Source organism: Crassostrea angulata, chromosome 4 (genome assembly GCF_025612915.1).
Source record: "Crassostrea angulata isolate pt1a10 chromosome 4, ASM2561291v2, whole genome shotgun sequence".
In the NCBI taxonomy this organism is placed as follows: Eukaryota; Metazoa; Mollusca; class Bivalvia; order Ostreida; family Ostreidae; genus Magallana; species Magallana angulata.
The window spans coordinates 29,204,948-29,219,742 of record NC_069114.1 but is presented as its reverse complement, the minus strand read 5'-3'; the positions used below and the strand labels follow the sequence as shown (position 1 = coordinate 29,219,742).

The 14,795-nt window shown below is 30.5% G+C and overlaps 2 protein-coding genes across 2 annotated transcripts; one reads left to right on the top strand and one right to left on the bottom strand.

The window, feature by feature from the left end:
* Positions 1-2,942: 2,942 nt before the first annotated feature.
* On the bottom strand, positions 2,943-8,076 carry LOC128181588 (NPC intracellular cholesterol transporter 2-like). The gene is made up of 4 exons (XM_052850045.1): positions 7,919-8,076; positions 4,444-4,551; positions 4,066-4,235; positions 2,943-3,036 (listed from the first exon to the last, which is right to left on the bottom strand). Exons 1-4 carry the CDS (start codon positions 7,995-7,997, stop codon positions 2,944-2,946), a joined length of 450 nt encoding a protein of 149 aa, XP_052706005.1. The 5' UTR covers positions 7,998-8,076; the 3' UTR covers position 2,943.
* An 832-nt stretch (positions 8,077-8,908) lies between these two features.
* LOC128179500 (uncharacterized) lies at positions 8,909-11,254 on the top strand. Its single transcript, XM_052846927.1, has 4 exons — positions 8,909-9,023; positions 9,326-9,528; positions 10,539-10,640; positions 10,837-11,254. Exons 1-4 carry the CDS (start codon positions 9,011-9,013, stop codon positions 11,167-11,169), a joined length of 651 nt encoding a protein of 216 aa, XP_052702887.1. The 5' UTR covers positions 8,909-9,010; the 3' UTR covers positions 11,170-11,254.
* The last annotated feature ends 3,541 nt before the right edge of the window (positions 11,255-14,795 follow it).

Genomic DNA, 14,795 nt, shown 5'->3' with positions numbered 1-14,795 from the left:
CGCTGAAGCAAGTGTTATATGTAAAGAACAGGTGCACTTTTGGGCTCATAGAATGTTGCAATATTAGTGGGGGTTAAAGAACCCATATATACAAGCAGAAACAAAGTGGTCAACAGAAAACAAGAAAAAAGGAACGGGTAAAATGAGATAAAAACATTATACATATTGTGTATATTTAACATGAGACGCCACCACCAAAATATTCTTCGTAAAATCAAATTGATGTCTTTTTGTGAATTGGAGGCCTTCTACTTATGGTTCGTAGATACTCTGATAGGAAAGGTAACTTACTTTAGGAAATGTGAATTATGTGACACTTTGGTCTTCTTGAGAGAGTTTTTTTTAGGACGTTGAAAGTTTATGTATGAAATTCGGTTTCTAGCATTTTGCAAAATCAAAATGCTCATCATGCATTTGAGGACTATAGAGTGTTGCAGCAGCTCACATAGCTGCCAGTTCATAAAAACAGGTACAATCTTGAAACACTCACGGACTACTTAAAGTTTTTTCAATATTTTCAGTCTTCGATGTGAAAGGAAATTGAATTTTGATACCTTGATAACAATTGCTTCAATCAATGTCATTTTCGAAAATATGGTAAAGAAAATTTTACTATAGAGTATTTTTTCATCATTTATAGATATCACTAGTAACTTCATTCTTCATAACTTTACAATAACTTCATTTTCTTTTTACTAAAAAAAATGGATGAACATGCAAGAGTTTTAAATATAAAAGTTATCATATCTGCTGTATCTTTGTGTTTTAAGTGGTACATGTAACTGACATTTAAACGTAAGTTTCCTAGGAAAAAAAGAAGGCCCGCTTCCCTTTAATTTGTTATTGAATGTTGTATATATTCTCTTCTTAACATATATCATTGTTTCATATAGTAAATAATTATAATTTTATTTTCTAATAATGAAATATAATATTTTATAAACAGTATGTGATCTTTTCTTTATATCAGAATTATGTTGATCATCAATTTTTTAGCATATGAGAACCGCACGAGGCATTCAAATAAATGATTTTATATCGTGTACATTTGAAGATAAAAAAACCCAAACTTTTGGGCATTTTGTAGCAGAGATTTTTTTAAACTTATCTATTCAGTTTCACATATAAATTTGTACTGATTGATGTGATTTTTACGGGAAAATCAATGGTGTCAAGTGTAACATTAGTTTTTTTTTCATTAGCTTGTTGAGTCGAAATGAATATCATTTAAAAAAAAGATAAACTTTAAATAATTATTACTATTTGAAACCCAGAATAAATATAATATAACAATACAGACTAAAAATAATTACTAGAACATTATTACTTTATTTTAGGTAGAAAGATTCAAAATATCAGTAAAAAGTTATTGGATTTGTTTCTATACAAGGTGCTCGACAAAAGATTTAAGTAAATATATTCCTGGTTTAGTGAGTTTCTTAAATACATCTGAACGTTATCAAATGGAATCCTATGAGCCATTAAATCACAACAACGCTTGCAGCACTTATTACCATTAAAAGAACTGTAACTCTGATGAAGTATTAAAGGATTATTGCTGTTATTTAGGTCAATCCAATGATTTAGCTTCCCAAGAAGCACAATATCTACCAAGCCGAAACAGTTTCTCAAAAACGCAATGAAATTACATACTTCTTCCTTAGAGTACAGTCTTCTTTTCTGAAGAAAATAGTAAAAACACTTACCTAACATTAACTTATTGAAGAACCCCCCCCCCCCCCCCCGATATATATGAAAGAGTTCGAAAGCTCCATTTGAATGGGAGTTATTTAATCTTTGTGGCATTTAGCCTTCTATATCTTAAAAGAATTTGTATCATGTGTTCCTTGTATAGCAAAGGGTTGATATCAGGTCATAACCATTGCTAGTCCTAAGACTTTGTGCACATTAAATTTTAAGATATTATCATTAGGTGAAATATGATGACATTATCTATTTTTACTTCCGTCAAATATGTTAAAATCTCAAAAAATTGAGACGAAAATTTCATTATTTAACAGAAAAAACGTGTTGTATCTTTGAATTAAAAGAACATTTTGAAATTGCTAATTTAACATTGACTCTTTCATTTAACAGACTGAGTCCACTTAAAGAGATTTACATGGCAGGTTTATGGCGATGTGAGCAAAAATTGTGTCGCCAGTTTTCGTTTTAATTTGAAATATTCACAGATTTGATGCCATTTTACAAATTATAAGAATTTCAAGAAACATTGAATTATAGGAATATTTTGGAATACCTGTTGCGTACTACCTTGAAATACAAGTGTGATTACCTAACCCGTTACTCAGGAAGGGAGAGTAATTTTGAATTCTATTCGTATTGAAAATGTTTTTGAAAATGCATACACAACTCCAATACCAATTATCGTATTGTTACATTCTATCTAATCTTTAAACAATATATACAAAATTAGTCTTCTTCATTCACAGACGCTCTCTCTATCAAATCAAGGTGATGCATTCAAACATGTGTTTGAATGAGACTAATAAGACGTCACAATAACTTCTAAGAAACTTTGATATCATAGTCTGCATGTAACTTAAGTAAGTTAAGATTTGAAAAAATCATTATTTTTTGTCAGAAGAAAGATTTCTCTTGTAAGGAATAAATAGCATTTAAATTTCTGTGCAGGACGACAATAATTCAATTATGCTTAATTAAGGCTTCTTAACGACTTTTCCCCACAAAAAATGGCTAAAAGAAATTTAAAAACCAAGATACTTTTGTTATTTTAGTAGAAAATAACATTTTCATTTAAAAAATTCAGCATGAAAATTGCAGCTCATATTGGTTTAAATAAAAAAGGGGGAAAAAATTAAAAGTAAAATTATTAACTTTAAAATTCCTAGCAATTGGTCACTATCCCTTCAATGTGGTAATTAAAGGATATTAAATTAACAAGCTAAAAGATGAATACATTCAGTCTTTCGGCTTTATTTGTGCAGGGAACACAAAACACATGATATCCTTTCCATTGTCGTCACGAACTTCACCTTTCACCAAAAGGCTTATCTACAAAAAATTAAATTTTTTTTAATGCAAATGTAGCAACGGGGAAAGGGGTGAGAGTTCGGTTCTATTTGCCCATATTTATGTTAAAATGAACGTACATGATAGAAAACATGTAAAATAAATAAAATGTACTTAAAAATGTACTTAGAACACACCGCAGTTCTAAGATAGCTTTGTGAACATGCCTGCTGTACGATAAGCTATTCAAGCGTAATTTACCGTGGAGGAGCGGTTTTACAGGTCTAATGTTAATTAAATTACACCATAAGTTATAACGCATTGAAGCAAATAACAAAGTATTAAATTTACGGAATTGAAAGGATCTATCAATATATAACCGCATATTTTTTTAATCAAAAATGTTTATCAGGCCAATTGTTATCAACAACCTGTGGCACATAAAAAAGTTTAAATAGATCATTTGACAATGAAAAATATATTTGAAAGGTTTTCTTATCTGAATAAAAAGTTCTCGTCATTATATATACAGTTAAAGGAGGGATAAACGTTTATTTTCGACTACTATTTGACTACCAGGATAAAATTTAGATATTTTTAACCTTAATGCACATCTATACGACAGCCCTTATCTATCCATAGATATAATGTGGCTATTCATCAAATCATAGGAGGAGTTCTGGGAAATAGGTTTTTGTAAAGTGTTAACTGTCAATTTTCTGTTGACTCCAAGGATGAAATTTAAATGTTTAGGACTTTATTGAACAACTATAGGACATCCGCTAACATAACCCAAAAAATTACATACCGGTATGTAGTCGCTACTGCATATATTGTAAGAGGAGTTCTGGGAACCATATCTTTTTGTAAAGAAACGTCAATTGCACCATGTTAAACGTTACGGACAGACGGACAAGGGTAACAAAAATATACCCAAGATTTCTTTAGAAAGTGGGAGTATAATAAAAACAAGACATATTGTTAATTTTAAATTTACGGAGTAAGTTTCAATACATTCTGCAAATTAAAGCAACATTGTAAATCCATGACTGGCAACATGCCATAACTTACGTGAGGATATGATTTAAGAACAGGTAGTGTAATCGTAAAAACACTTTGCTTTCCTGCTTGTATAGGGCACTGTGTTTGATGGGCACATGTATCCTTCTCTGCGGGAAAAGGAACGGGAAGATTCGAAATGATTCCTGTTATAACAGTTGTTGGCTTGTTAGATACCACATCTGAAAAATAAAGTATTTCAAAAACTCATAAAAAGTATTTGTATCATTTGTTTGGATTTGAATTTTGGATCTGCTGAAAACATAATTATATTATATACAAATCGTTGAATTTACGAAGAAAAGATTTTATCTTAGTGAATTGACTAAATTTAAACCCTTTTTTGTAAATATTTTACACTTGCTGCATTCTAGAAAAGAAGAAACTTACTTGATGTAAAATTTGCGGTAAGTGTCTCGTTTGTGCCAGAGTAAAAAATGCAGGGCTCTGTCGTACAGCCCGATACATCCACGGATAAAATTTTCCCCGAAACGGAACCTGAAAATGTGTATACATATAACGTGAATTACTCTTGTGTCGTCTTTGGTGACAGATTAAATATTTACAGTGTATATAATGAAAAATTTAAAAAAAAAACACCATTTGTCTATTCTTCTGCACCATTGACCATTTCTGTATTCTTTCGTATCAAATGACTGCAAATTTCATATATTTCTTATCAAAAATATAGCTAATGTTTTTATTAACAATGCAAGCAATAGTTTACAAAGGCAAAGAAAGGTACTTTGTAATAAAGCTATCGTGGAGTTTTAGACGCTGAATTTGTAAAACATACGTGTAACTGGAGGGGGACATATCAAATACTGTTAAAAGATGTTTTATCCTGTATCTTTATCTTCTCTCATATTTCACTTAATAGCTCACAATAAGCATCTTACATATAGCCTACCTTAAAATCGAATTCACAGATTATGAAGCCTTAATGAAACAACATTTGATTTTTTTCTTCATATACTTGTCTTCTACTTCTATGTACATTTATACCATTATCATATTTTCCCTTTCCCTCACCCTTTCTTTTGGTCTTTCATTCCTACCAGTTAAGCATCGCTCAATTTCAATTACCAAGTTTTAATTTCAAATTTCTTTGGAAAATTTTTCTTTAAGTACTAAAATTTGATACCCTATTTGAGTATGTTTGACTTACTGATGCTCAGTTTTGAAACTTTAGCACAATAAGTTTCTTCAATCCTTTTTTTTTTTTTTTTATAATTCCCCTTCTTACATGAGCCCCACAACTCCCTCCTTCTTTAATCAGAGGATCTATATTGTAAACAGAAAAAAAGATTAAACAAGTTTGCATTAAAATCTTTACCAAAAATATCAGCCTCTGTCTTTTTTCTTCGGAATATCCTTTTTGCTCATTATTGCACAATTTGAAATCCGTTCTACGTAGTTTAACTTTCTATGACCCTCGGGCGTTGTAGTATGAATAAACCATTCCTTCAAGTTTATTGTTTCATATCGATTTCAAAAATTAAATTGTTCATTTTGTTCCCACTTTTTAAAGATATATATATTTCTATTTCAAATTGATTGTCTCCCCTACCCAATCTTCCCATATGAATTCAGAAATAATTTTTTCAATAATACATTGTTTTTTAAACTCCAATAGAGTAGAGTACAATCATAACCCATTATTTTAATATGATGGTTTGCAATAACGTAAGGCATACATACAAATGAGAAACTTTATATAAAGTTTAAGTAATAAATGATCATTAAATTTTCTAATATCATTTTTCTTAATATTTTCGCGTGAAGGGGTCTATATCCCTTCGTTTTAAAACTTTTGAAGGCCACTCTACCTACAAAGATTTTGTTGAATTCGTTTGTTTCTTGAGAAGATGAAAGAGTGGTAATTATACGACAAAATCATCAGTGTCAAAAAAAAAATGGTGGACATTTGCAATAAATTTGCAAATTGTCCTCAGCGAACCCCAGCTCGTCTATAAGGTCAGCATGACACAAATTAATACTCAATGTTTGATTTTTGTGTACATTTTAAAATGTGACACGAAGCGTTTATTGATTTCAGAATCTTCGAGTCTGCTTCAAAACAGTCAATCTCTTTGTAGATAAGTAATCTCAAAGGATAACAATGGCGCAGTAAAGTTTCATATTTATTTTCTGGCCAAAAAGTGCACAGTGGTGCACGTTATTTGGACCCTCGAGGATCACTTTCACTAATGGGTTGGTATGCAGTCTTGTCTCAGAACACAATCCTCTATTATCTATGTATTAAATCAGAAACCGCCTTCGCTACATAAAAATTATTCAAAACAAACTGATAAATAATTAATCAAACGGCTTTAAAAGATTAAAAGATTAAAAACGAAATCACGTCATTCATTTCATTATTAGTTAATACTAAGGTAATTTATGTTTGTCATAAATTATCCGAGAAAACTATTACTTATCTTAAAAATGATAACGTCTAAATCGATAGTTTTTCGTTTTGCTTTTCGCTTGTTAGTCATTATTACTAGTTTTATTTACAAAATGCTATTTAATATAAAAAACCAAAGATCTATAAGAAAAACATTTTGTTGGGTAAATAATGTAAACATTTTGCCACAGTAAAAAGAAAGTTCATCTGATTTGTTTTATAGCATCAGATTCAAAATGAAATAGTAATATATTTTTGAATATTCGTGTAATTTGCAGATATACGACCAAATCCCTTTAGTTATTTGAAATCTTGGATCTTTGGAAAATTATCAAACGTGACTTCATTACACATAGTGATAACTTTATCAAACATTATTGGCATTCAAAATGACACAAATATTCAACCTCTTTGCTTGATTTTGTCTGTTCTTAATATCCAAGGGATCAATTGAATATGTGTAAGGATAAACTGTGTTGGTACACTTTTTGCTAAAAAAAAAAACACCACCCCTCATATATATTTTTTAATAAAACGTAAAGTGTTAAAAACTGTTTATACGAAAAAAATTAAGTAATTTTTTCATTCATTCTGTATAGTTTACCTTTTTGCTATATCGTGTAGACATAATGCCATTAGACCTTAGGATTGACATTAAATTGCAGAAAAGTAAACTTATCGTAGAATCATTTTTATTCGTGGGGGGGAGGGGGGGGGGTCAATGGGGGGGGGGGGGTCAATGTTCGTGAGTAGCCAAACATTTTCTGGTTCGTGGGGACGTAATTTGTTGGTAGCAAGTTATATTTTGTAAATAAATATTAAACAAATGCTTGTATATATACGTTCGTGGGGATGTAAATTCGTGGGCAAGGGCTACCCACAAAAGCCACGAACATCGGTCGTCTCCCACGAACAATGATGATAGAAGAAAAATGTTAATGCGTCACCTTTTATTAATTATCTTTTTAAAGACAGTTTAGGAATACAAATACATGTACTCAAAATCTTATAATAATTACGACTTGTAAATAAATAAATACACACTGTTACAAAAGACTAACTTTGAGCATATGTTTTTCCCCTCACTTTTTAAAATACTGTTAAGTAATTATGATCTGAATGTATATCGACATCTAATTGTCAAATTCTTTCCCCACTTAATAAAGACAAACAATGAAGATCGAGGTCTTATACACCGTAAAACTGAAAAAACTAAACAATTGTCTTTTCGTAAACCAATTGAATTAATCACAAATGAACAGTTTTTGAAAGGGATGGTGTAGTTAATCATGATTAATTGAGATGGCAAATTATTCTAAAACATACAATATGTTATTAATATAATGCAACCAAAATAACAAATTTCCCTTCGTAGAACTAGATTGATATAAGTTCTTAAACATTATACATATATATTTTTTATATTTTGAATTCTTTGTATAAAAAAAACCTTACCACAGTCCTTGAAAACAGTCGAACTCACTTCATCTGCTGCATAAATAATCACAAGAAAAATTACGACTTTTGCCGACATTTTACAAAGGCACGAGTCCGACAATGTCAAGTATACATTAAAGTTAATAAAAGATAAGACACTTGTTTTATCTATGGAGGTACGCAATGTTACCAATTTTTAATCTTACCGGACCATTTGATAAAACTTGCGATTTGTCAGACACATACTATACCAATAAAAATCATACGGCTGGATTTATTGGTGTTTGAATATGTTTTCATTGAATTAATACATTCATTTGAGTAGCAAATAATCTTATTTTATAAAATCTAAAGTTTCAGGAAATCTTCCTTGTTCAATAGGTGCATTCAATCGGGCAGTCACTATATTGTTTATTAGTTTGCTAGTTTTTCATTACATAATTTTTTCTAATAAAGGACAAATGGGAAATTTTGCACGTTAAGTTTAGAACAGGTTGTTTGACAATACATTGACATAAAGTCTTTTGATATTCAAAGTTTTAAACTTGTCGTAAAGCAACAAATTAAAATAAAATAAGAATCTTGAATTTCACCTTACCCGTTGCAGGTCTTGTCTTGTTGCAAGATTGCCATTAACACAATTCATAGCTTAGCTTTCTATCATATCCATGTATCGTATCTCTGTTATAAAATTACGCACATTTGTAATTGTTGATCGATTGATTATTTTAAATATGTTCATCCCCTTGTAAAAAGTTTGATATGATCATAAAACTCTTGTTATTGTGTCCCTAAGGAGTTAAAATATTAATGCAGTTTTTTTTTTCTCTTCAAAATACAACTGACTGATAGGAGATTATTACTTGTATATTTGAACTTCAAAATTGGATTCTTTTTTTTCTACAGGGCAGAAGAAACAAAATGGGTGGAAACTTGATAGGAAGAATGGATGTAGGATGGAAAAGCAATGAAATGAAATGTAGACGGTTGTCTGTAGGAACGCCACCTGGGAGAATGGGGGTGTGAGCTTATGCAGGATATAAGAGAAGAACGAATTGGTCAGTTGTCAGAGCAAAGCAGTCTTAAAGCTAGAGATTGTCTTCCTGAAAGATGAAATCGATAGGTATGTACAGTAGATGTATTCCTGCAAAGGAAAGGTGAACCTTTTGAAACATGAGTATTTTTAGAAAAATAAGTATTGCTTTGAAATTCATAGAAATGAAAATATGTTTCTTATCCAGTTAGAATTCATTCTTCTAAAAACAAATTCTTAAACATTTTCTTTCAAAATCATTTGAATTAAACATATTCTTAAAAAAAGATTTTTGTGTTGTGCCATCGTGGATCATAAAAATATAAAGAGTTAAATTATTTGTAATTATATCATGATTTAAAACTATTTCTTTTTTTTTTCTTTTTTTGCAGATTTCCCCTACTTTGTTGGCGTTTTCATGATTATAAATATATTTAACACGAATTGTGTGCCAATCAACATGTGCGCTGGTAGTAATGAAAGAAGTAATGTTTTTCAAATAGCATCTTCAGAGACTCTGACAGAATCAATACCTCGCCTGCTACAGAAATTTCAACTTTTCATCAGAAATTTAGGAGAATTTATCAGTATCCTTGTAAGTACTTCTATTTATTACGGAAAGTCATTTCAACTGAAGCATAAGTGGTCTACTGTATAAAGGGAAATATTCGCCCCCGTTTTATTTTCGCCCCTCTAACACTCGTTCAACGGGCGATTTAAAGCCTGGTCGATTTTCAATGGCTCAAATTATCTCTCTTTAAACCCAACTTTGTCCGGGTGAATTTAAGACGGAGCGAAAACGTTTGCAAGTGAAGAATAGCGAAAAGCACAGGGGCGAAAATAACCAAGAATACAGTATTATATTGATTATTTTATAAGTTGTATTTTTTTTCCAACAATGGCATACTTTTCTCTATAATTTTAATCTATAAGATTTTCGTATTAGGATTTCAGTTTAAGAATTTTTTATTTAGAAAAGAAAAGTTTAACATTTCATTCTTAGGCTTAATACTAGTAGAATTTTTCACTCCTTTTATATATCTGTACGTGAACGTTTACTTAAAAAACACCGTTACCATGAATTCATTTTGTTGTTTTTCTAACTTGCAATTGTAAACGTTCAGGTAATACCTAAGAATATCCAGATGTTCACTATTAGTCTTTGAAAAGTTCTTGGCAGTTGTCTCAATACTGCTCAGATTCTATTCTTTCTTGTTGTATTTAACCAACTTAAAGTCATAAGTTTCAGTCCTGTAAGGTACTGACGTTGTCTTAATGTCTCCTGGAGTTCCCTTGACATATATTTAAAGTGTTTAACAGCACTTTTATATCATATTTTACAATTTAAATCTTTCTTTTCACAACCTCAATGTTTCACATAAAAATAAGAAACCAATCTCAAATGAAAAAAAAAACTTTAAATGATAATAAATGTTGATGATTGATGTTAAGAAATGTGTAACAAAATGGTTTCGGTTTCGGAAAACAGTCAATTTCACGACATTTTATTCTTTAACATATTAAGAAATGCAAGACTTTCTCTGTTTTATTAAAAATCTTAAACATCCACAAAGATAAGACAGTTGTTTCAATTAATTTCTGTAGAATGAGAGGGGATTGAGAGGTGACCAACATTTGCTCGAGGCGGTAACATCATCGGAGAGTTTAGATGGTTTCCCTGATCTTGATTTACAACCTGCAGAGGGAGTGAGTATACGATTAGCATTTCTAAATGACTAAGTACAACACCTGTAATATTTCTCAACGGTTCACATGATTTAAAAGCAAGTCATGAAGGTTGACAAATTTATTATAAAAACATATTTTATAATATATATCATAATACAAAATATTTCAATATTTTATAATATAAAATTAATATTTTGCTTTTACTACTTCGAAGGACGTGGACGAACAACTTCTCAAAGACTATCATATTCTACTCACAGTCTGGCCTTTTGTGGAACACATGTATCTCATTGAGAAAGATTCCGACCGGCAGTTATACATCTCATTTGTAAATGGACTTTATAGTGTTCTTGAAAATCTCATTTGCGAATTTTACAGTATTTTAGTTAATCGTAACGGTGTTATCCCTCCATTAGAAACTCCTTCGATTGTTCCGGAGGCGTACAAGGAGATGTCCGCCGCCAGTCGCCATCTTTATCACTATTTGGTGGCACGGGATATGCAACATATAGTATCTCTTCTCGGCAACAGATATAGAGACATGTGATTTATAAAAAATGACTTCAATGCTCATTGAAAATATGTGATAACCAAAACGACATCATCGGTGCTTATTGGACTTTGACATTACTTATGAGAGTTGTTTTAAATAAAATTTTGCATATATTCTTACATAAGGTTTTTTTTTATCCTTCAACACAAAACCAACACATTTCTTGTACGAATTAAATAGGGTCAATTATTATGAAAATTTAATATAAATAATTTTTCAGGTATGACGATACTTATCTTCCATTAATTTTTATTTTTTCACAGTATGAAAATTGTAGTTCATCTTATATTATACTTTCCTTTTTGGATATATGGTTTCAATAAAAATCAAAGTACTGAGAGTACTGAAAGACGGGGTCTTGAAAGTTTGAATTTATAGTTGTCTACATTTTCCTCGAATATGTTCCAAAAATTATGAGTCTGATTTAGTTGTTTCAACCTAGTATGTTAAAATTCGGCTTTTTACAGTTAGCTGATACTTTGTCTAAATTTTACTAAATCCCAGCCGGGACTGTTCTTCATAAATGTAGAAAATTGACACAACGGTATTTTATGTAAAATAAGACCCCAGGGAAAATTTTTAAAAACTACAACTAACCGGGGAAATTAAAACAACTACATGTATATTTATGTAGATAATTTAAATTATTAGATTTATTTAATTTTGTGATCCAAGGGAAAATCCACAAGTCGGACGGATCTGTTACAAGGTTTATGAAAACTCCGAAAACTCTCAAACTGCTGAATTACCGAACAAAGTTAACATTGCATACCGATAATAAACACAGGCACCAAACGTTAGAAATATTTCTTTTTACAATAAGATTATTCCAAGTACTATAACAATAAGAAAGTTCGTCACGGTAGCCATTTTGATTTTTTAGACCGACTTATCTGTCACGATTTTCTTGCGGCGCGATTCATATTAAATTAATAGGTAAAAATAAATTCGTTCGCCACTTACTACTTTTTTGTGTGAACTCGTGCATCATCTACACGAATTACGATCGACTGTCCTTTTCATTAAAAATCATATTCCGAATTCAATCAACTGGTTTTCAAATCGATAAAACTAGAAAATGGAGACCAAAAGTGATGAATCGCGTCATGTTTTGGGGTAAACCTTTCCTGATTGACTGTTATATATGTCGTTAAAAATCCAACAAAATATTTAAGATATTAATTGATAAATGTACAGAGATAAGTCAGTTGGTTTTACTGACAATTGCTAAAGCAAAAATTATTGTATGATAATTGTAAATTGTTTATTTTAGCTATTAATTCAGAATTATTTGATTTTAAAATTTCTAATGTATGAAAAGTTAACGTTATTTACAGCAAAATTAACAAATGTTGTAGTACATTGTCATTTCAGGGATTTGCATGTGTCCTTTCAATACACTCTCGTCTATTAAGCGCACATTTTCATGCGTGTCTTGGAAAAAATGAAATTAATTTCGAAAGCGATTTAAATTCAATTTTTTCGAAGGGCTACAATAAAGGATTTGTAAATCAGATTTTAAAACTACGATAAAAACTAGTAGTTTTTATCTTCTTAAAAATTGAGAAAAGTACTATTCTTTTTACATGTACTACCACACGGTAAATAAAAAGTTTAAAACATAACAACCATGCATTATCTCTGAATTCATAGGTCTAATATTAGTGCGAGATATTTACCGATGGGAGAAAGATCGACTTAGTTTCTGATGAGAGACATTGAGATATTGATGAAAAAAATTCTTTTAATCATGAATATGACTGGTTTTGTCCGTTATAAGTATAGAAAAAAGTGTAAACTTATGTCTCTTAAAATTAAAAAAAAATACATGATTATATATTCCAACTAAGCCGGAAAACATGAACATTAACATTTAACTTGGTTCTTCAATCAATAAAATTGTATATATAATTTGATCTATTGGTCACCCAAAATGTATAATCTAATAGATTCTGCTAACAATGCATTGTTCAAAATTTAAATTCAGTTTAATTAACTTCATAGTTAATGAATGAGAAGGCAAATTCAGACTTGTTTTTATTTTCTATGTACAAAATTAAGAGATGAATAGCAGTCATACCGCAAGTAGACTTGAAGCCAATGAATTTAATATGTAAGACATCTGTGTATAACCCGTCCAGATTTTAACCTCGGCTCGCGCATGAAGTTCGGCATTTTTCAGGTGATAGATTGTTAAAATAAAATTCACAACTTTTCAAATATGGCACATTGCCTTTCGGAACTTTCGAGTCAACCTTCATCCTCTTTCATTGATCAATGAGCTGGTCCACCAACTGATTTGTCGACGGCGTTGTGCATTCAGTTACGTCACTCATTCCACAAATCACTACAACTATTGAACCGAACAAGAATATTTTGATCAATTAAGCTATTTGATTATTTTCTTTACATATTTTGGTTTATACATACATATAGAGGACTTAAAAAAAATTTAATGCGTGTTTTTATGATATATATTTTTACTGATATGCATGAAAAATTTCTGCACCATTTTCTTACGCGTAGACTCAATTCATGTGTTCTACGCGTGCCTTCCGGTTTGAGACTTCGGATGACAGTAAACTAATAGACGGGGTCACGTGAAACGTCTAAAAATTTAAATACTACTAATTTAGTTAAACGCTTTCAATGGCTTTTCACACGCTTAAATAAGGAAAATTCAAGCTATTATAACTCCAAATAATAATCTGGTAATGTATTCTGAATTTTTTGGCATCAACAGGTTTGGATAGAAATAAAAAAAAAGCATACATTTTCATGGAAATCTGAGAAACGTCTCGTATGGTGTCTTTAATTTAAAAAGAAAGGATTCCTCTTGTCATCCTGTACTGGCAGGCAAATTATGTCTGAAGAGCTAGCTAAACACTTTTAAGGAAGGCGAAAAACATAAATATATTAAACATAATTTAATTTTTTGACATGAACAGAAAGGAAAATCTAACTAATGAAGTTTCAATGGGGACTGTTTAAAATAAATATTTCATGGCTCAAAAGAAAAGCACGTTTTGTCCTTCCAAAAGATACGTCTTGTTACATCATTCATGTCTTGGGATTTCTAATCCTTACGTTGGAGAAATGAAGGAGAAAATAAATGTAGCATTACGACTTAAAACATAACTCTTAAACGTCAATTTTAAGGCGTAGAAGAAAACTGTCTGGACAGTAAACATGGTTTTGTAGCTCAGGCGTCGTGGATTAATTATTTAATCCTGATCTAGGTAAAGGTCATATTACTATATCCCTAGAGTATTAAAATAAAAGCCCTTTTAGCTAAACATATACAACATAGTTAAAAAAAAAGAGGCCTATGAATAGTCTTTCAACGTTACGTAGAGATACGCCTTATTAAAAAAAAAATTGCTGCTGCTTCTAATACAAGCCTATTTCTAAATTTCTTGTAATTATGGGAGGGGGGAATGAATGCGATTTCAAAATAATACATATTGCTTGACGTCCTTGAATTTTTTTTCCAGATAAACACGATTGCATTTTATGTTATAGAATTCATATATATAATACACTTACCAATTAAATGCTATAATACGGATTTTTTCTTTACTAGATAGGAGTTAAGAGTTAAAGAAATTATATCTTAAGAT